At 38.3% G+C, this 22,200-nt stretch overlaps 1 protein-coding gene across 8 annotated transcripts in view; it reads left to right on the forward strand.

Annotated features, from left to right (window-relative positions):
- Positions 1–22,200, forward strand: part of LOC111173487 (pro-neuregulin-1, membrane-bound isoform) — a 227,125-nt gene that overhangs the window by 184,972 nt on the left and 19,953 nt on the right. For 4 of the 8 annotated variants that reach the window (XM_089903748.1, XM_030762562.2, XM_089903746.1 and 1 more), the window contains one exon: positions 12,512–12,579. In XM_089903748.1, the coding sequence (XP_089759874.1) occupies positions 12,512–12,579 (68 nt within the window). Of the gene's footprint in view, position 1; positions 12,580–13,166; positions 13,226–22,200 lie in introns of those variants that run through there. The other 4 variants (XM_030762564.2, XM_030762563.2, XM_089903747.1 and 1 more) reach the window with 2 other exon arrangements.

Below are 22,200 nucleotides of genomic sequence, written 5' to 3' on the forward strand. Positions count from 1 at the left end.
AAAAGAAATCCTCTGTGTGGCTTATGTCCATGACTGCTTCTTTTAGATGATTCCATGTCTCATGATGTATTGTTGCTGCTTTTTCCAATTCCGTTGCATCCTTTGAATAATGCTGTTTTATTTTTAAAGTGTTGTGAAAAGTTCATACCATTTATCATCTTCTCTGTTATATCCAGAATGTTATTTTGCTTTTTTCAAGGTGGGTTGTTTTGGGGGTTTTTTTGCCTTCATATTTATAAAGTTGCTTTCCTCGTGGTTTTCCTCGTTGTTACCTAAGAGAGATGTGCAAATATCATAGAGGTCTGGAACTTTGGATACCTACGTCTCCATCCAGTGTATGGATAAAGCTGTAAGATGATGTTCCTTTTTACCCCAGTGGTCACCTGCAAAACGAATAGGACAACTAAAAGAAGCAGATGGGCAGAAAAGATTCTTTACTGACACATCTGTTACACTTGGCATTAGCTTATTCTTTTATAACTCCTTTATAAAAATGGAATTTAGGTCGATCTCACTAATGAAAACCCAGCAACTTGCATTTGTTTGGAAATGCATTTAGTGTGTTTAGCATCATCGCATGTAGAAGGCAGAGCGTTCTTTCATGTACTACAGTTATTTATAGATGTATTTAGAATGGCGCTCTCTCCAATGACCTGAAGGAGTTAATGAACCATTAAGAAGTATCACAGTTATTCTCTCTCAACAGACAGAATTAAACAAAGATGTTGTCAGTAAGGTTACATTAAATATTTAAACCTTGCAGTTAAAATTAGTAGGTCTCATTAAAAAGCACGTGTTTATTGTGCCATGCAGTTTTAGTCTACGCTTGATATTTTGGCTCTCTGTGGTCCACGGACTCAAATAATTTGATGTGGTAAAAGATATTTGAATATGCGGTGAAAAATACACATTTCTTTGGCAGTTGACTAAGAGCTGTGTCCCACTGTTCTCAAGTAGCAGTGATTGTCCTAAATGAGAAAAAAAAACATAGCATCAGAACAACCATCTCCGGCTCCAGAATATTACTAGCTTGTGACCCAAATGTTGACAAAGAAGAACAAGCTTGTCAGAGAGACAGGTGAGCTAACAGAAAGAGCAATTAGCGAAATGAGAAAAAAGGCACAAGAAATCATTAAGAAGGCCAATGCCCTTTTACATCATATAACTAGTATGCAAACATTTAAGTCCCTTTTCTAAGAAAGCCTCCATTGTTTGTAAGTCATAAAATGCATCTTAAAGGACATATATTTTAAAACCATAACACCAAACAAAAATGTCGTTTCGGTAGAAACGTTTTGCTGTTCGCTGTGCTGATCTAGACACGGGCTATGTGCAGAATGTCTCGTGGGACCTCAGGGCTGTAAGCAAGTACCTCCCAGATCTGCTTTTTTGCCCTCAAAATCTCTCCTTTTAATAGAGTAGAAGCAGAGAAGACAAGTTTTGCTGGTTGTGTGGCCGATTTTATCAATGAAAACGGACAACTTATAAAAGTAGCTATAGTCTTTTATTTATTTTATTATTACTTTTATTATCCTTATAGTACCTTATGCTTTTATACTTTATTACTTTTGTAGTGAATAAAATACTAGGAATCAGGGCTTCCCTGGTGGCGCAGTGGTTGAGAGTCCGCCTGCCGATGCAGGGGACGCGGGTTCGTGCCCCCGTCCGGGAAGATCCCATATGCCGCGGAGCAGCTGGGCCCGTGAGCCATGGCCGCAGAGCCTGCGCGTACGGAGCCTGTGCTCCGCAATGGGAGAGGCCACAACAGTGAGAGGCCCGCGTACAGCAAAAAAAAAAAAAAAGACTAGGAATCACAAGAGTAAAATTCTAATTTCAATTACTAAATATCCCTTTCATAGGTATAGGTAATAGTTATAAGCCAAGATGAAGTTAATAAGTAAGAGTCTTTCCAAAGCTTTAAAGCAAGATAAAAATGAAAGAGTATATAGAAAAAATCATATCTTTCACGTCTGAAGGATTTTATGACTCTCAGTGTTCATTGTTTTAAAATTAAAGATTCACTTTTTGATCACCAGTATATTCAACTCAGCATACCTATAGCAAAGAATTAAAGTTGGTCAGTTTTAGACTTTGGTTCTGCCAACTTGCTGTGAATACAGCCCAAACATTCCTCCCTGCCCATATTTATCGTAGTGAATGGGGATGACCACATTTATTTTTTAACTTTTTATTTTATATTGGAGTATAGGCCCTTAACAACGCTGTGATAGTTTCAGGTGCACAGCAAGGCGACTCAGCCATACATGTACATGTATCCGTTCTCCCCCAGACTCCCCTCCCATCCAGGCGGCTGTATAACATTCCTGAGCAGAGTTCCCTGTGCTCTACAGTAGGTCCTTGTTGGTTATCCTTTTTAAATATAGCAGTGTGTACACGGGGGATGACCAAATTTTATAGTTTCCTGTAAGATTTTCTCTATGAAAATAGAAAATACCAGAAGCTGAGAATTATAATCTATAAAATATGAGGTGCATTTATTATATGGGTAATCCTGTTACTCTTTCCTAGTCATAGACACACAACCTAATTACGTTTTAATAAATCACTTGAAAAAAACACTTAAAATTATAGTTCCTTTAAATGCTTCCCCTTTTTAAACAATTGTACCCAGACTGTCTATGTTTTCTCTTTTTTACTTCTTTAGAAAAGCATCTGAGACCACTGTATTTTAATTATAATAATGAAACACGATCATTTTTCACCGTAGCCTTTGCAAAGATTTACAAGCTGAGTGAGTATATATGATAGTTTCTGAATACCTCTTAGGAACCAGTGCAGTTATTTTCCACGTGTTAATTTCAGCTCTTCTGTGGCCCTCCCATGTCCTGTACAAAAAGTGCTATCGCCTAAGTGCTGTTCATTTGTTCCATTTTGGTATTGTGCCAACAACTGGAATTTTTTTCGCCCACACAGCTTTTCATTAAATTTTAAGCCCAATCCAGAAAGGAATACTTGTTATATATTTTTCTAATCTTAAAGTGAAATGTTGCCTTCCTCCAACAGTTACTAAAGCAGCAACCCATGAATGAATATTGTTTCCCCCAAGCTAATCGTCTTCTAGTTCTCAGCAAATTGGCATTATAATTTTATTGTATCTTTTTTTTGGTAATATAATCTTTCAGAAAAGCGTTAAAGCTTATTACGAGATCTTGTTGGAAAGAAAATCTTTGACATCTGTGATTTTGATCAGTTTTATCCCCCTTTTGCACCATGTCTTTACTGATGCATCAGAGCAAGCCAGTACGTTGATGGAAGAATTGGAATATGTTCACTATCCAAAATATGTCATGCCTTTTTTGTTAAATTTGTCTAATTGTTTTTTAATCCCTGTATTAAAAACATCTATAACATTAAAAATAGTTTAGTCAGAAGTGAAACCAAGGCACATCGTTTACCATGTCTTACGATATTATATTGTTCACTGGACGACTTGCACAGAAACAGAAAACACGAAAGTGTTGCATTGGCTCATCATGGTCCTGTGTGTGAAGCCAGTTCATAGTTTCCACCTGGTCCATCTGTCTAGGGCAAAACGTTTCTGAAGCATGTGCCACATCATTCAAAATCAGCTTTATCCCTGGCTAAAGACATGACTCAGAAACACCCACAAGCACGCGAGTTTCCAAGTAGTCTCTCTGGTCATCTCATCCACTGTTGTCTTTTTGGGAGTTGAAGTCGAAGACTTTACAGCAAAGCTCTTTTGTCTCTCTGTTTAGAACAAGGTGTTCCAAATGGATTAACCATATAACAGTTAAACACTTCTCTGAGGAGAGGTTTGCTGGTTACTTGGACTTCTCCTCTGGGAACTGTGCGGGAATTTCTGTGGCGTATCTCATCTTTTATATTTCTCTTCTCTCTATAGTAATTTAAAATTTATCCTGCGGGGGGGGGGGGAGAAAAAAACAGTTACTATTCCAGATTGCATAAAGACCAGAAAAGTATCATTCCGTCTTTTACCCTCTGGTACCCCATGTAGTCACATGGTTCAAAGAAACAGGACAGTTTGAACGTGACGTTGTCCAGATGTTCCTCTTTGTTTTCTCCCCTTGTTCTTGTATATCTGCTCCTCTGAACAGCTTTACTTAGAGAACTATTTTGGAAGATGTCGATGTGATTTTTTTTTTAATCGAAAAATGATTTTATACCACACCGTATTTATAAACCCATGATGCTGTCCTATGGGCAGATGTGCCTTCCCCGTGTGGGGATTAGAGTTTTAACCACCAATTTTGGTGAATAGTCTGAGCTCTTTCACTTCAACTCTCTGGACAGTATATTTATAACATAGAGTTAATATGTTCTCCAAACTTCTTCCCAGGGAGTCAGTGAAATTAAATGAATTCATTTCTGCTAAAGCACTTCTAACTCTGGGGAAGCAAGATTTCTTTTTCCTTATAATGGTAGAATTACATTCTCTCTGTAGACACTGGAAAAATATATACACCTGTCTTAACAGACTGTGTTATCATATTTAATTCCCAATTCTTCATTTTATTTAACACTAGCAGTTTTTATCTGATTTGTTGGGGCCACCAGCTAGCTTTATAACTTTGCATTTGACATTCATTTAATCATGTAATATCTCTGATCAATAACTTCCTTATATGTAAAAACAAAAAACAGAAACAAAAAGCAAACAAAACATAGGAAGACGGGAGGTGCCTTTAAACATGAACTTATGATTTTGTCTATTTTTTATGAAAGCATGTAGTATATATAAGGGCCTATATTGTATTACACATTATTATCAAGATAGTTACGAAAAATATATAGCTAGAGGAGATAAAGTCACAACAAATTTGCTATAATAAATTAAACTCAGTAAATGAAATATGAATTAACATTTGTTTATAGAACAGCTACATCTATGCCAGGCATTTTTGAAAACGCAGAGAAAACATGACGCATGGTCGCTGGTCCCTGGGAACTTAGTCTATTTACGGAAATGGAGTAACTAAAATGGTACATCAGTTAAAGTGACTATATCCCAAGTGGTACAGTGCTGATTGTTATGGTAATGAGAATTTAAAGAAGGAAAAGACTGGAATTAGTTGAAGACTTGATAAACATCGTCATCATTTATGGAGTTTTTTCCATATACCAGGCAGACACTGAGGCTGCAGTAATCTTCCCATGAGACCCAGTGACATGCATAGCTAGACGAGCAGCTCCATCCTGGGAAGTAAAACAAAACAAAAAAACTAAGTTAGACAGGAGAGTCAGTTTCTGAGCTCTGAAAGCCAGGCAGAGGACTTTGGACATCGTGATAGCTAATCGGGCGTCATAGTAACTTCTGGAGCACGGGAGTGATACCATAAACATAGCAAGTGCTTACGGAAGAGAGACTTCCATACAGGCTGGAGACATCTGGGGACCGGGTAAGATGAGGAAAGTCAAGACACTAGCTAAGGTTACAGTTTTATAAAATCCTGGCATAGCAGTGAGGAGGTGGACGATGATATTTACAACATATTAGCAGCTGCATTAACATAATTAAGGGGGTGATGGTTCAGATTCAGGTTGTGTCCTGTGGCCTCATCATCATGGCTGTAGAAGGAGAAATTTGGAATAGAGCAAAGGGATGTATTTTGGGTTAGACCTGGAGTCCAGCCAGCTCTGGAAGCGTTCGTCCTTCAGAGGGGGTGTGACACTTACCTTCTGTAACATTTGACAGGGAGAGCAACCTTTGTGAGTGGGCGGGACTCTTGTGGCTTAGATGTAGGCAGTCAGCTCTTCACATGACCACGTGTTCTGTTTCTTCTGTGTCCTCTTGTATCTAGACTCCTGCTTTGTACTTCCTAGGTATTTATTAGCTCATTTTTGACTTTCGTGAAGACAGAGGGAAGCAAATCCTTTTGTTCTTATAGAAACCAGTTTGGCTGCAGTTTGGCGTAAAATCAGGTACACTAAGTGTTCTTAAGAGCTTGGTTCCTTTTTTTCTCCTGAAATCAGTTAGGCAGCCACATGTATTTATTGATCTCCTTCTAAGAGGCAAGTTCTATGCTTGTGCTCGGTATGAAGTGGTGAGCAAAATCACGTGGTCTCTGCCCTCATGGAGTCTGTAGGCTCTTGTGAGTAGCCGATGTATTTCAAGTAATTAATTTAATTATAAATGATTGGTGTGCTGAGTGCTATGAAGAGAATTTAGGGAGCTAAGGGAATGTACCGTGGGGGACCACAACCAGCCAGAGGCAGAGACTCCGTCAGGGAAAAAAGTATATGCAGTCCTCGCCTTGAGAAGCATATAGTCTATTCAAAATAAAACGCACCATTTTGAAATATTTCTATTGAGTGATTTAAGTCAAAAGTGAATATTTAGATGTTTCGTCATAAAATGAGGCTGGAGTAGATGGAGCTATAAAGTTTGGAATCGCTAAGCTGTGTGATGAGATGGGGAAGGGCATCCTCCAGGGAGGAAAACCAAACCACAAATTAGCCGAGTCCATAAGTCATTGTGTCACAAGGACACGTAGATGCATGGGCCATAGATTGAGCCCATATCCGATGAAATCGTTTGACCCCAAAGTAAAGGATACATCAGTTAGAGTAAACAACGGCAAGGATTTTCATCTACAGATGAGCGTTTCAGAACAAGCTGTACAAACAGAGCTTTGGGAAGGGCACCAGGGTTCAAACAAGGAGGGGTTAATTCATAAACACTGACACCCTCATTAGTGGGATTGTATGTCATAGATGTTGAAAAACAACATTGGCGAGCCAGGATAACTTAGATTTTTTTTTTTTCCCTCAGTATTTACCCATGAGTCCACTGTGGCCACTCTCTGTATACTGTTATCTCAAGAATTGAGAACTAGCCCCCAGATCTTAATAAAAAAGAAATGGGATGATCAGTGATGGGGCGGTATAAGGCTGGATCTGAACGAAATGTTATTGAAGGCATGTATTATATTTAATGTTTTCTTTAATGGTACTGAAGAAGGCATTCCCTTGAGGAAATAAATGTCTTTTGCAGATGACACCATGAAGAACACTAAGACACAAATTAGAAAAGCATATACAGACCTCAAGAAATTTCACTTCATGGTGGATAAGAGAACGAAGTTCATCTTGGAAAAATGCAGACTAATAGTAACAATCCATTTGGGAAAGAATAATCTACAACACAGATACTCAGCCAGTGAGTGGGCGAGTTCTAGCCAGAATCCTGAGTGAAGGGGTGAGAAAAGTCAGCCCTTGCAATATGATACTGTAGAAAAACAAACTAGCACTGTTTGACCTGGCGTGTACACTGCCAGCTCTGGTTTACGGAGTACGAGCAAAAGTCCTTAACGTCTAACACTTAAACACACCGATAATCCTCAATATGTATCTGTTGGCATTGCCATTACTTGATATTTGTAAACATGGACATCAAAGAAATTGTTTCAGCTGTTGTACAATATGAAGGAGATACCCCAGTTAACTAGTACTGAGGTAGAGTGAAAAGAAAATAGGGGCTCTTCTTTTTTGGAAGAAAATTATCTAAAAAATTGTCTGAATATTTCATGGTAGAGTGATGAATAAATAGAGACAAAATATCATACGTAAACCTGTTTCCCTTCTCCTGCCTGATCAAGGGAGGACCTAATGAAAATTAATGAAACCAAGACATAAGGAAAGGAAGAGAAAGGATGTCTAAGGATGGTTTATAAATTGACCATAAATTTAAAAAAACACAAAACCATTTATAATGGCTTGTAAAATTAGCAAACCCTAAATGACCAGAAGTTTCTTGGAGTTCTGGAAATATCTTTGACTATGTCTAGTGTCTCCACCAAAAAAAAAAAATGAGAAATACTTTATTCAATTAGAATGTAAAAAATACACCAAGCACTAAATCGCTTCACAAAATTACATGAGCTGACGATCGATTACATAGTAAGCGTATCAGGATTGTCACCATGTATTAAGGTTATTATTAAGAACAGTTTTTATTTTACTGATGCTGTGCAGAAGTCTTGGTTACTCGACGGTAATGGCTTTATTGAATCCTAGGTAAGATGGTATTTCAGTAACAGGATTTAAATTTGAGGTAAGAGACTTATTGTTAAAGAGTTAGAGTCTTTTCCAAATTCCAGACACAATTTTAAAGGTTTCTATTTAAGGGAGGGAGTCTATAAGGAGGATACTGGGAGCTCCTATAAAAAATTATTTGGAAGTATACAGAGGAGAGAGTCGGTCACAAACTATAAAAATAAAAGCCGGTTATTGAGCTGTACCTGGCAAATCAATTGACTGTGAGATTCTCCTTAATACAGTCCTTTACTGGACACCGCAGTCTGATCCTCAGTCAGGTTCAGTTTAACTAACATTTTATGAGAGTCCTTCGTGAGCCAGGCTAAACATTAGAGCTATAAAATGATCAGAATGTGGTCAGCGTCCTCACAAAGAGGTAATCACGAGACAGATAGGTAAGGACATTGGAAGAGATCAGGGCAGTGTGCAATGTGAGAGCCAAATAAGGAATCCTTCTCCCAGGGTGTGGATGTGTAGAGGTGAGGATATGGCACTCAGGGAAGAGGTGATGCTAGTTGGAAGAGATGCTGCTTCAGTTCAGACAAAACTATGAGTTTTCATCTCACGAAGAACAATCATAGAACAAAGATAGTTTATCATGTTAAGAGCAAATACTAAACTTTTTTTTTTTTTTTTTTTTTTTGCGGTACGCGGGCCTCTCACTGTTGTGGCCTCTCCTGTTGCGGAGCACAGGCTCCGGACGTGCAGGCTCAGCGGCCATGGCTCATGGGGCCCAGCCGCTCCGCAGCATGTGGGATCCTCCCGGAACCGGGGCACGAACCCGTGTCCCCTGCATCGGCAGGCGGACTCTCAACCACCGCGCCACCAGGGAAGCCCTAAAATTTTTAAAAAAATATTTCCATCTTCTAATCTGATCAGTAAAACAAACGGTATATATAGTTTTGGAGCTAAAATAGGGGCTCGGTTCTTATTCAAACAGGTTCTTCTAAGACATAAAATTCTTGGAAGGTGCTCAGACTCGTGCCAAAGAATACTGTTCAAAATCAGATTAAATTTACCGTACTCTTATCTCCGAAGAAAGCGATAGATTGGAAAGCTTAAAGTACAGTGCTAATAAAGAAATATGTCAGCAGCCAGTCTGCCTATTCTTTTAGAAGTAATTCCATAGAATTTAATCAGAGCCTATAGATCAGGTGCATTTCCATTTGCATATGCTTCCTCTACCCAGTCAATGCAGTCTGCAGTTTGCTTATGCAGAAACTGTTTCCACTTCCTTCCATCTGATTCGGTAACAATTCTAGACGTCCACAAAAGTTACATAATGATTATAGCCGCTGAACCCTTGAATTGCTTAGGAATAGGTATTTGAAATTTATTTTGCCTCCAGATTGTCTTTAAAAATCCATTCTATCAGAAATTTATTTTTTAAGTTCTTGAGTCCTCCCTGACTGGTAATACATTCAGAAGAAATGATGTCTGGGTTTTTGCACAGTGATTCCATGTGTGAGGGTGATTCCCAGAACCTTCGTGGTAAGAGAAACCTTTGGTAATCACTTAGTTAAATCCTTTCATTTTATCCCTGAGGACAGCTGAGGCCCAATGAAGCCAAATGGGCTTCTCACATGCAAGCAGCAAGATTCTGTGATGCCAGGGTAGAGGGCCTTTTGGAGGTCAGGATCCCTGACATCCTAAACTTTAATGTACAAACAGATCTCTTAGGGATCTTGTTGAAATACAGATTCTTATTCAGTAGTTATGGATGGGGGCCTGAGATTCTACGTGTCTCCTAACAAGATTCCAGGAGATGCTGGTGCTATTGGTCCTTGGACCCCGCTTTGAATAATAATAAGGCTTTTATGCTAAGAAAATCCATCTAAGTGAAAGTAAACAGTAGCGAAAGGAGAGTTCTTGTTCGGTTATAGCTGATGATTCCAAAAAGGATTGGCATACCTTAAGCAGATCTAATGTCACTGCACCAAATATTCTATTGATATATCATCTTATGATAGAGATAATGCTAGTTCCCTAGGAAACATCATCTCAGGATTTGTATGAATCAGAAAATTGATTGGGTAAGATTTTTGATCCCCTTCATCTAGTTGTCCTCTGACCAGTGATCTCAAAAGTGTCATCCTAGATGCATAAATGGCAATCTTCTAATAAATGCGTTTCTTCTCTTAAGGGACTCATGATCTCTCAGCTGTTTGTTAATTTCATAATCCTTAAATAATAGGTGCATTTCTTACCTCCAATGGTTCTCTCTCCCTCTCTTCTCACACACATACATACCATATTCACATATCTTATACCATGTTCTTTGTATGAAACAAGTGGATTATTGTGTGATCAAATTAAGAATTTAAATTTTTAAGATGAAATGGTCATTATAGAATATATTCTTAGGTCTGAAATTACCTACTTAATTATAGTGTATGTCTATATGGATTTATATAGTCCTGGTTCAGAAACAAATATACAAATTAAAAGCCCACGTAGGGCTTCCCTGGTGGTGCAGTGGTTGAGAGTCCGCCTGCCGATGCAGGGGACACGGGTTCGTGCCCCGGTCCGGGAAGATCCCACATGCCGCGGAGCAGCTGGGCCCTTGAGCCATGGCCGCCGAGCCTGCGCGTCCGGAGCCAGTGCTCCGCAACAGGAGAGGCCACAGCGGTGACAGGCCCGCATACCACAAAAACAAACAAACAAACAAACCCATGTACTTCAAAACTTTTTATGTCAAATAAGTTATATGGAAAACAAGTTTCCGTATATTTTTCTTAAATTACCTGTGAAGGCACTCTTATTGAAGCACGCAGAATGACATCTTCATGAGAAATGACCCAACCTCACAGGTTATAGTTCTTATTTCTGTATTTCTCTAGGCAGATCTTCCTCTACTCATTGAAGCAAAAATATTATAAATGAATATAACCAGTTCATTAAAAATATATATATATTTTGAAGAACTCAAAAAACTGTATCAATACAAGATGTTTGTTGTTAAGCTTGTGGCCTCTCCCGTTGCGGAGCACAGGCTCCGGACGCGCAGGCTCAGCGGCCATGGCTCACGGGCCCAGCCGCTCCGCGGCACGTGGGATCTTCCCGGACCAGGGCACAAACCCGCGTCCCCTGCATCGGCAGGCGGACTCTCAACCACTGCGCCACCAGGGAAGCCCCCAATATTATTTTTAATGATCATAATTATACTTTGTTTACCCAAGTACTTATAGGGCTGAAAATCTGGAACTGCTAGTATTTATTCTTACGAGCCATTCTTCATGAAATAGGTGAAGTAGATGTACCAAATCACTTGAGAACATTTTTTGGCACTGAATTTGGCTTTAAGGGAAATGAAAAAAAATCAACCTTACATTAGCAAAAATGAATCGTTTTATTCACATCTCTTTGATGCCAAAAAGATGGTGTTTATTTTTATTTACTCTGGAGAAGAAAGGGTTGTAAGTAAATCATGAGGTGTGTGCATGATGGTTATGGCCTAGATGAACTATTACTGATAATCATGGCTATGGTTGTGGAGCACCTGTAAGAGGTGTATTTGCGTCCTGGAACTTTTTGATGACCCTATTTATTAGAGTATGATACTGGGTAAAATGAATCCATTCTGCAATGCTTTAGTTACTGGAGTGACAGCAACAAAAAGAGCAGTTGTAAAGGGCTTCCATATTTAGGCACAGCCCCGTCACAAGGCTTTAAGAACAGTATTGTACCAGGATTCTGGAATTTTGATAGGCAAATGTATACGAGTGAGTAAAATGTAAATTTTATAGAGTTTCAAAACAATTTACCCTAAATGCAAAAATGACATTTATTAAATACTTCAGTAGAGGAATAACTGTTTAAATTTTAGAAGTGTATTTGCCTTTGACTTGAGATAATTGGATGAAGTGAAATTCGTACTCATAAAAATCTGCCTCTTGCTTTCACCATTAAAAATAAGACCTAATTTGTAATATCTTTAAAACAAAAAGAGATGTAGTTTTTCTTGTCAGTAATCACTAGAGTGTGAAAGAGCTTGACTTCTATTGTAGTTTGTTGATCTCACTTATAAAGATACCTATGAAATGAAGTACAAAGTGGTGTCTACAAAAGAAAAAGCTCAGGGTCATTTAAACAATAAAAGATGGCGGATGGAACCTTACAAGCTCTTACCAAAACCGGTGTTTTAACATAGTGAGTCAATTGATCAGTGACAACTTCAGAAATGCCCAAGGGAAAATGACTTAGCTGCCCAGAACTTGCCACTTCAACTTTTCAACCTCACTCTAGTTAAATTTCAGTTAACTGATCTTATGAAGACTGAAGCAGACAACAGAAATATATACCCCACAGTTTTCATGGGACATGGTTTTCTAAATGTTTTGTCTTCTCCTTTCTTTTACGTTGTTCAGCTACCAGGTCATTTGTAGGAGTCTCCATACTCCATAGGAGGAAAATTGCCAGTCTGAAAGTTCAGTGTCTTTAGCGTTCGATTGCTTATTACATTTTTACCCTCTAGGTGCCAACCTGGATTCACTGGAGCGAGATGTACTGAGAATGTGCCCATGAAAGTCCAAACCCAAGAAAGTATGTTAAAATAATCTGAAATTTGCTTTCTCCCCCAAACTACAGCAACAATCACTACCACTTGGTGGTTTTACAACTCAGTTGTGACTGATTCCTTTTGTTCTAATTATGGTTTAACCACTCAGGGCATAAACCCATTCAGTGAGACCTTGTTGAACTGTGTCTCAACACAGACCCCAATGGCCATCAGTTTTATAAAAGAATGACCCATCAGGATGGTCAGTGATGCTGGTGATCATGGCGGGCCAGCCAACCAGAACTCCTTTCCTTCCAACATTTTGGACCAATGCTGTCAAACAGAAAACCTAGTTAAAGAAAACATCTGCTTTCACTTCAAGTGACTCCCTTTGAGAGAATGCGGTCACTTAAAATGCTGGGATCTTTCTATCATTTCTGTCCAAATTTTTAACCCTTTGGGGGAAATGCCAGAGTCTAAAAGCCACCATTAGGACAAAGACTCAGTTCCTGAGGGTGAACTCACCAAGTTCAATCAAATGTCACTGAAGGAGCTTCTTTCTGGCATATATTCACCTCTTCTCTTTTTCTCTGTTTTTTTCTACCATTGTTTTTTTTGTTTCTTCTCTCAGGTGCCCAAATGAGTTTACTGGTGATCGCTGCCAAAACTACGTAATGGCCAGCTTCTACAGTACGTCCACTCCCTTTCTGTCTCTGCCTGAATAGGAGCATGCTCAGTCGGTGCTGCTTTCTTGTTGCTGCATCTTCCCTCAGATTTCACCTAGAGCTAGATGTGTTTTACCAGGTCTAACATTGACTGCCTCTGCCTGTCGCATGAGAACATTAACAAAAGCAATTGTATTACTTCCTCTGTTCATGACTAGTTGGCTCCGAGATGCTCATAGGTGTGTGAGGCTCCGATGCTTCTGAAATTGATCTTGAATAATGTGATACAAAATGATAGTCTGTATCACACAGTGCAATGATAATAAAGGCATTTAAAAGTCTCACTTTTATTGATAAAATAAAATCATTCCACTGGACAGTCCATCTTCTTTATAAAATGACCCCATCCTGAAAAGGATGTTCGCTAAGTTGTAACCAGTACACACTTGAAATGATGGTAAGTTCATTTCGGTTCAGAATGTGTTACTTCTAACAAATAAACAGAATAAAAAGAGTGCAGATGTTTCTCTTCATTAACCAAACAGTTTGCATTTAAGTTTAAAAAAAGCACTGAGTAGGAAAATTAAAAACAAACAAACATCTTACAGCAAAGGAGATAGCCAGGCTTCTATTGACCTTGTTTAGGAAAAAAGTGATTCGGGTCTAAATGATTTTTAGATGAATTGTTAAATCATTTATTTATGTTAGTTATTCTAGTTTCAGTAATAATTTTAGGAAAATTGTTTTTTAAAAATATTTATTAGTTACTTTGAAATATCACAGTTCACTGCTAGATATATATTTTTTAATGAGAACTGGGAAATTTTGATTGATTTCTGTGGCTTCATGAAGTCTTGGACATCATTCCTAAAAGACCCAATTCACATTGTATATAATTGCACGGATAACTAAACTATGTATTTCTCCTGCTTTTGTGAATGAGGACTGTAGCTTTTAATTCTGGAGCTTTCAAAGCATTATATTTAAAATGGATTCCATATTGTTATCCATTTAGATCAAAGGTTGACAAATATTTTTCTGTAAAGGATCAGATGGTACATACTTCTGTGTTTGCAGACCATACCATCAGTGTCGTAACCACAGAAAACTTGGCCACTGTAGCACAAAAGCGGTCATAAACAATGCAAGAACTCATAAGCATGGCTGTGTACTATTGAAACTTTATTTACAAAAGCATCGTAATGCATTTGTCAACCTCTGATTCAGAGTGTCAATTTCTCACCCCAAGAAATATTTCACATAGCGTATTAGGGTATAAGTTCATGTAACACAAGAAACAGTGATAGCAATTGGTCATTTGGGGGCTCTAAAAGAATGAGATTTGACTCTTACTTGTATACATGCAAAGAATAAGATTCTGTTCCTTATGTTAACAGACATGGAAGAATAAAGAAATTTCATATGCATTATGGGGCGATTAGGCCCATACTATTCAAACTATTTTTTTTTTTTTAGTGACGTGGTACTTATTATGTATTTACAAAGGCTACAGGTCAAAAATTATGTTACAGACCATTTTATGTTGTGAAAAATTGGTAAATTGGCATCGCTAAGTTTTCAAACACGGTCTCCCCTTTATTCAGAATCTTTAAAATGCCTTTAGTGGACAGAATTGTTCTCTCTACAGCTGTAGAATATTGTTACAAAGGTAGATAAGATGGAAAGTAAGAACAGAAGGTAAAAGTAGAATTTTACTTAATATAGTAATTTCCTTTTAGAAATGTGTTTGTTTGTATTCAAATGACATAGATTTAGCAAATCCATGTGACTGTAAATTCAATACATTTATATCTTAGAATTTAATGAAAATTCTGAACATGTGCATTGTACTTAAAATTTTGGAATACCATTGTGCACTGAAAGCAATGTTGAAGTACCAGATAGAGAAAAGCATTAAAAAATGAAGATATTCCCCCAAAATGATAATGCAGTGAGATCTGATGGCAATAACCTGAAAAAATGTTCTCAGCTTCTCTTTTAGACCATCTTCTCTTTCATAAGATATAATTTTAAAATAGCTACTGTGTATTTAATCTGAGTGTGAGTCCTTGAATAAATTCTTTAGTAAGCTTTCAGTGGCACTTTTGGAAGATGTCCAGGAAAGCAGCATTCATTTTTAACCTGATTTAACAAAGATTGATAGGAAGCACATTTATAAACAAAATCTGTAGTGACTATGCATCATCAACGCTGCCTCATGTCTGGAAAAGCAAGAGCTTCCAATCAGAAACTGCTTTCCAAAATTGTCTTGCCCAGAGTTAATTTTCTAACTTCCATGTCTTAAATTCTCAATGTTTATTTCTGCAGACCTTCACATAGAAGGCAGGAAAATAAATGTTTGCTGCTCTGAGAACTTTATGTTCAAGTAACAATGAAGGCTACACAAAAACTAAAAAGTGTTGCCACCATGGTAATGTTTAAAATTTACTTATTGGTGTTCATAAAGTTTGAAATGCATAACATACATTTTAAAAGAAAAGATATTCCCCAGCTTCCAAGAGAAACATTGTTCAACTTACCCAACCACATTTTCAGTTGAAGAATCACATCCTAAAAGAACGTACAATTTTTTAAATGCTTATTAACACATAACTTACTTACATTATTAGGATTTAATACAGTTTGTCTGGTCAGGGTGTCCTATGGGACATTTATTGATTTATAAAAACTGATTTAAAATATAAAAGAAAGGAACACATGTATATTTTATAGAGTGTTCTTGAAGGAAGCCATTTTCCTTGAAATAAAACATATTTATAATACTTTCTAGGAAGATAGTGTCAAGGTTAGTCAGCTTCAAATTTCACCCTTCTTGACACTGAATTCCTACTTGAAAGGATTGTGTTCATCATTTTGTGTGTGTGTGTGTGTGTGTGTGTGTGTGAGAGAGTGCGTGTGTGTGTGTGTGTGTGTGTATATATATATATAGACAATCGATAATCACTTTATAGACGTTCTAGAAAAAAAGCACTCACAGCTTCAATAGTTACAGGCAGTATGGAGCAAATAGGTCATGTATAAACTAACATTTAATAGGAAGTAATTATAGAATAGCCCAAATTATAGACTATTTTAAAAGAGTACAATTTTAGAACTTGTAGGCATATTCTCAGAATGAGTAAACTTAGCCTTAAAAGTTTTTTTGAACCATAGGTTACTAGTGCCTAAATTATTTGTGTTGACTTTTCTAAATGTTTTAAAGACTCTCTGAAGTTATTAATTTCTTTATCAAACGTGTGTATCTTGCTGAAAGTAGAATAAAGACACACTCAACCTATGACAAAATTATCATCAACTCCAGCTGAGCGTTAGTGAGATTTCACTGTGTGTGTTTTTGTGAATGCATCAATACTTGCTCATGGCATGTGGAAACTTGGAAGGAAGGAGAGAGTTTCCTATTACATTTCGAAGGGCTCAGTGGCAATATGGGTTGGTATATGTGAAAAAAAAATCTACATTTGTAAAGGTAAGTCGAAAATTAGAAGTCAGGTGCTAAATTGCTCCTAATTAGAAATGACATTGACGGGACCCCTCTAGAAACCTCAGAGGGGCAGAAAGTCAAGAGGACACCTACCTCTTTGAGATTATTTGCATAAGGAGACCCAAGATGTTAAGGAATAAAATCCTCAATGTCTTCAGATTTAACAGAAATTATAATTGCATGTATGGACAATTTCAGTTTTTAAAAAAGTTGTTTTCTTGTTCTTTTCTCTAATGCAATTGAAAATTTAAATTAACCTACAGGTTAATCAGTTTTCTTCAAACTATTATAAAAATCCTAAAACAAAGGATTAGCGAGTCAATATTTAATAGTTTCTGAAGACTCTTAGATTTAAATTAATTTTTTATATTGCTTACTGCACAGCAGGAAATCACATGTAGAAAAGGAAACTAAACTGTTTACAGTAACCTTCGTGTTTTTGAATCACTAATTTAATTTGAAAAATGGAGTGGCTAGGCAGAAGTTCAATAGGAAACACATATGTAATAAGCCTAAGCCAACATTAGATTAAATAGAAAAGATAGAAAGTAATGACCTCTTCAGAAAATGAAAAGTGTTTGTGTATCCTACTTTTCTGACTCACAATGAAAGAAATGTAGCCACCAATAGTAAAAATAAATTAGAGTAGCATTTGCTATGGGACTAGTGTGACTGATGCATGCTTCCTCTGCTTGTTTCCTTGTTAGGGTTTATAGCCAGAAGAGATTCCAATTTTAAGTACCAATTTCCCTTTGAATTACTGAAATTGGAGCTGCCTGATATGAATGACTTCCCATGAAATGAAATTAGAGTTAGGCTCACAGACTTACCTATAAAACTGTAAATGCAGTAATATGTATGCATGAGCATGCTACTAATTTCATTGAAGACTTAACCAAGCTTTCTGTGCAACTAATATAGACAATTAGCAGTGTTCACGTAGGCATGGAATCATGATTCTCTTCTCTGGAAAGAGTTTCTGTAGTTATCTCTTGATTTTAACCCTTAAATTATTACTGACGTAGGAGGAAAAGGCAAGAGATAGAGAGGGTTCTAGGGAGAAAAATTGAGTCACTTTCTCACGTAAATGTGTAAGGAAATTTATGATCAGTTCTTCGGAAAATGAATTTTGGTATCTTGATGTTCCGAAGTTTATATGGAGGAAACAAACGGGGGGGGGGGGGAAATGTCAGTTCGTCAAATTGAATGTTGCACAGAGGCAAGAGAAATTCGTTTGAATTGGAAAAAGTTGTTAATTTTGCTGTGAACATTGTGCAACCAAAGTAACCCTACATCCTCTGGCTTTAAATTTATGAAAAATGTAGGTGATTTGCCTGAGTACCCTGGACTCAAGGCAAACGGAACTCTCTGTTATATCAAGTGCCTCTTTATCATTGTTACTAGATGCACTATGTATATATCTATATCATCTACATATATAGATATAGATTTTTTAAATCTAGGAAACTTCGTTTCCTTAAGAGGTGGCAAGTTTCTTTTTTTAAATCTAAATTCTTGAAATATCCCAGGAGCTATCAGAGTTTTGAGGGCCGTGACATTAATCAGAAGTAAACCTACATCCATGCAGCAAGTGGCCCAAAGTAAATCTCCAGATATGTCTGTTCCCCACGCTGTTGAACCCCTCTGCTGTTGGCAGACATACTTCATGTCTCCTTTATTCCACAGGGTCACCCTGTGAGGCATTTATCAATATCATAAGCATTTTGTCAACAAGAAATTAACTTGTCCAAAGTCACTGAACAGGTAAATGGCAGAGAAAGGACCTGAAACGAGGATGACTCCAAACATACTTACCTCCTCCTTTCCCTTCTCTATATGAGGGGCTTTGCTCACGTCCAAACTGATGCTTCTGTAAGAGAAATACCCCTCTATCACATGTTTTCAAACTTAACAGATGCCTTGTCACATTTGGGGGACTGTCCTGGTACCTCTCTAATCAGTGACCAAGGGAAGAAAGATAGACCACAGAACCCCTCTGTTTGTTTTTATCCTGCCCCTCCTTCCCACCTGCCTCTCCACCACCCACGCACAAATAAGGAAATCCTGAAGGGCCGCACATGATGAAATTTGGTTAACAACTTTTTGTTTCAAGAATGGAATGGGTCCTTTCCAGAGGTTTTTGGTTTTTTCTGTTTGTTTGTTTTGGTTTTTCGGCCCCATTTCGTCACTTGAGCCTGTGCAGGTTCTGCTGGTCCTGCAATCCCGGTCCCTCGTCAGTCAGGTCTGCCAGGACTGTGGGCTGTGAGCACACAACTTTGAGTCCCTTTCCCTGGGCAGCCCTGCAGCTTCCCTGGGTGCCTGTGCCCTTCAGCTGTCATCTGGGCATTGGAGCTAAGCACTGGGAAGTGATCATCTAATTGGCTCTTCGTGATTTGAAGTAGTAGTAAATTAAATTTAACTAAAGAACCCAGGAATTGCATCCTCCCCCCACCTCTTTTTTCTTTTTTTAACCAATTGAAAACGTGAGGCATTCAGAGCTGTCCTATACCACACAGGAATTATATGGAAAACTGGAAGCAGGCTCCAGTGCCCCAGTGCCCCGTCTGGCTTTCTGAGCAGAAATGTTTGCTCCTTGTCATGTAAGTGGTGGAGAGAGTAGAAGGTTTGGAGAAAAGGAAATCGTTTTTAAAAAATAACTAAAGCAACAAGAAATATTAGAGCATAGCTATATAAATCCATTGTGATGAAATTTTCCAACCAAATTACTTGGCTTCACCTCCTAGCTCTGCCACTGTGTGTCTTTGGGCAAAACAATTTCACCTCCCTGGAACTTCAAGTCTGCCTTTTGAAAAGAGAAGAATGAAATAATGCCAAATGCTGTCTCTGATGATAAATACAGTATTCTATTCCCAAATAATGAAATAGCATAGAGGAGAGTTCAGCCGTACAACTTCTCCCTCAGTAAGGTCTTTTAAGGGTTAATAAAGACACAGTGTGCTGGTATTTGCGCACCTCTTAAAAGAGAAGTTCCCTCTGTGGACTCATGGGGGCGTACCTGAGCACTGCTTCCTTAACCATCCGCCGTTTGTCTGTTCAATGTGCACGCACAGAGCCATAATAGTCGTGTGTAATGTGTTTTGGAGTGCAGTGTATTGCTCTTTTCTGAAACTTTTTCCCTTTCTTTCTTTTTTTTTTGTCAACTTTCTGCATTGGCAGAGCATCTTGGGATTGAATTTATGGGTATGGACCAATCATCATTCCTTTTAGCCTGCAGAATTTAGAGCCTATGAGCTGAAACCCTTTTTTTTTTCCCCCCCTGTCTATTCTTCCCTTTTCAGTTCCTAACTAATTTCCTTTCTCTTTAGAAGGGATCATACAGCTATAACAGTGATTTCTTTGCCTTCAATCTATGGTTAGTTTACCGACATGGTACTGAGTGCACCAGCTTTTAGATTCCCAGTTTTCACTTAGAGTTTAAAATCACCTTACCTGCTGCAAATTCACATATATCCCATGTTCTCTGACCCACTGGTTGATCTGGCCATGCTGTTATTTCCGAGCTGGGGTACGTTGGAGTGGTTTATAAGGCTGTAGGAAGAACCAAACCAGAAGCCTGAGAACAGAAGAAGCTTTACATACATCAGTGTAAGAACGCTCCACGTTTTAGGCTGATGGGAGCTTGACATACAATGTAAAAATCATCTATTAATATAGTAACATCTTAATCTGAAACATATTATATGCATAGACTTGGATTACTCTGGTTTTCTGGAGCTACTCAAGCACTGTGCCAGTCGATTTCATTATCTCATGAACAAGGAAACAGAAAACAGAATGAAATAGCCTTGTGCTATTTTAGTTGGAAATTCTAGCACTAACAGAATTAAACTTGAGTCACTATACCCCAACAAGTAATCAAATAGACATTTTCACACTGCAAATGTAAAATATCTCCTATGAGCATGTGAATTGGGGGCAGACTTCTTTGGAAAGCCTTCACCCTAAAGAGTTGGGAGAAAAGGCCAGTCTTGGGAGGAAGGGGAAGCCATTCTATTCTTCCAGAGGCTCCACAGTGCAGGCCCCCAGGAACGTGACCGTTGGTCAATAAAGCCATGTCCTGATTACAGGAATATCTGGTCCCCAACCAGCTGGTGTCAGTGACATCATGCGGTGAGAGCACCTTATAGCTGTTGCTTTCATTTCAATGATAACATCACAGTCTACACCTAATGTACTTCCCATAATTTGTGGAAAATCAGGTTGTTACAAGCTCTATCCATTCCAGGGATAGAAACTCAATTAATTGCTCATTGCCCCCAAAAATATTCCAAGAGAAAACTATTCACTTGATGGGAAGAGCCCCACGTTCATGTGAGTGGTCCTTTGCACATCAGAGAACGTCACCCAAGAGTAAGGAACACAAGAGGTCCCACCAACATCCCGCAGGGGGCGGGTGGTCTACACGAGGGGAGTTATCTATTCAGGTTACTTTCCTTGGGATAAAAATTATCCCACTTCGAAAAAGACTTATTGGCCTTACCTGAAAGGAAGAAAAAAAATACCACCGTCACCTCCCCTCTTCTCCCTAACAGCATCTTTCCTGCTTTATCACTTTAGGGTGTAATTATTAAATTTAATATTTCTCTTCCCAAACAATGAAGTAGGGTGATGGATATTTCAGATGTATAACCTCCCTCAGTAAGATCTGAAGGATTAGTAAAGGCACACTGATGTGGTACCCACACCAGGGGTTACCTTGGTAAGCTTAAGGTTTGACCTCTTAAGGGCAAACCTTCCAGAGGTTCCAAAGTCCCCAGCCAGCCAGAACATTCCATCTTTAAGGAAAATCCGACTTTAAAGGTCAATTAAAATTGAGACAGCCAAGGCTTCTGTCTCTTGGCCTAGCCAGATCAGTCTGAAAAACATGCTTGATCTGGTTCATTCAATGCATCCAGCCAAACCATAAAGACTCAGAAGTGTTGCAACTCATTAATAAGGCAGATCCGCCAACGAGCCTGATGGATTCTTTTTTTCAACACTGCCTCTAACCTGTTCTTGTCCTATTGACCCTGTCACACTAGGAAAAAAAATAAGGGGGGGGAAAAGGGTTTTTTTAAAAACTCATTGTTTATATTATTGTTCATCAGGTATTTCTCTTTGAACACATTTATTTTGTGAGGGTCACCTGATCTAGTAAACCACTGGAAAATCAGAAACTTAGATGAAAAACATTTAACGCAAACATGCTGATGTGAATACAGAACGCTGATCCACATCTGCGTTCTAGGGGCCTCGGTTTTAGTTAGTTCATTTAGCACTTTTCTTTTGCCCTTTGGCCTTTACTGGGCTGCCTTTCTATTTCCATGATTGACTTTCCTGGAAAAACTGTGTCTTCTGACATAACCTAGGAAGAATGGGCAAGTCACCACATACGATTTGTTCACAAACCCAAATTAGTCTATTTTATAATTAACAACCACCAAAAAACTTGCCAAAGAGTCCGTGAGAGGCACGATGCCTTTCCCCCTATGGCCCTT

The sequence above is a fragment of the Delphinapterus leucas genome, chromosome 21 (genome assembly GCF_059928025.1).
Source record: "Delphinapterus leucas isolate spDelLeu-1000000601 "Yukka" chromosome 21, BTC_Dleu_Yukka2, whole genome shotgun sequence".
NCBI classification, from domain to species: Eukaryota; Metazoa; Chordata; class Mammalia; order Artiodactyla; family Monodontidae; genus Delphinapterus; species Delphinapterus leucas.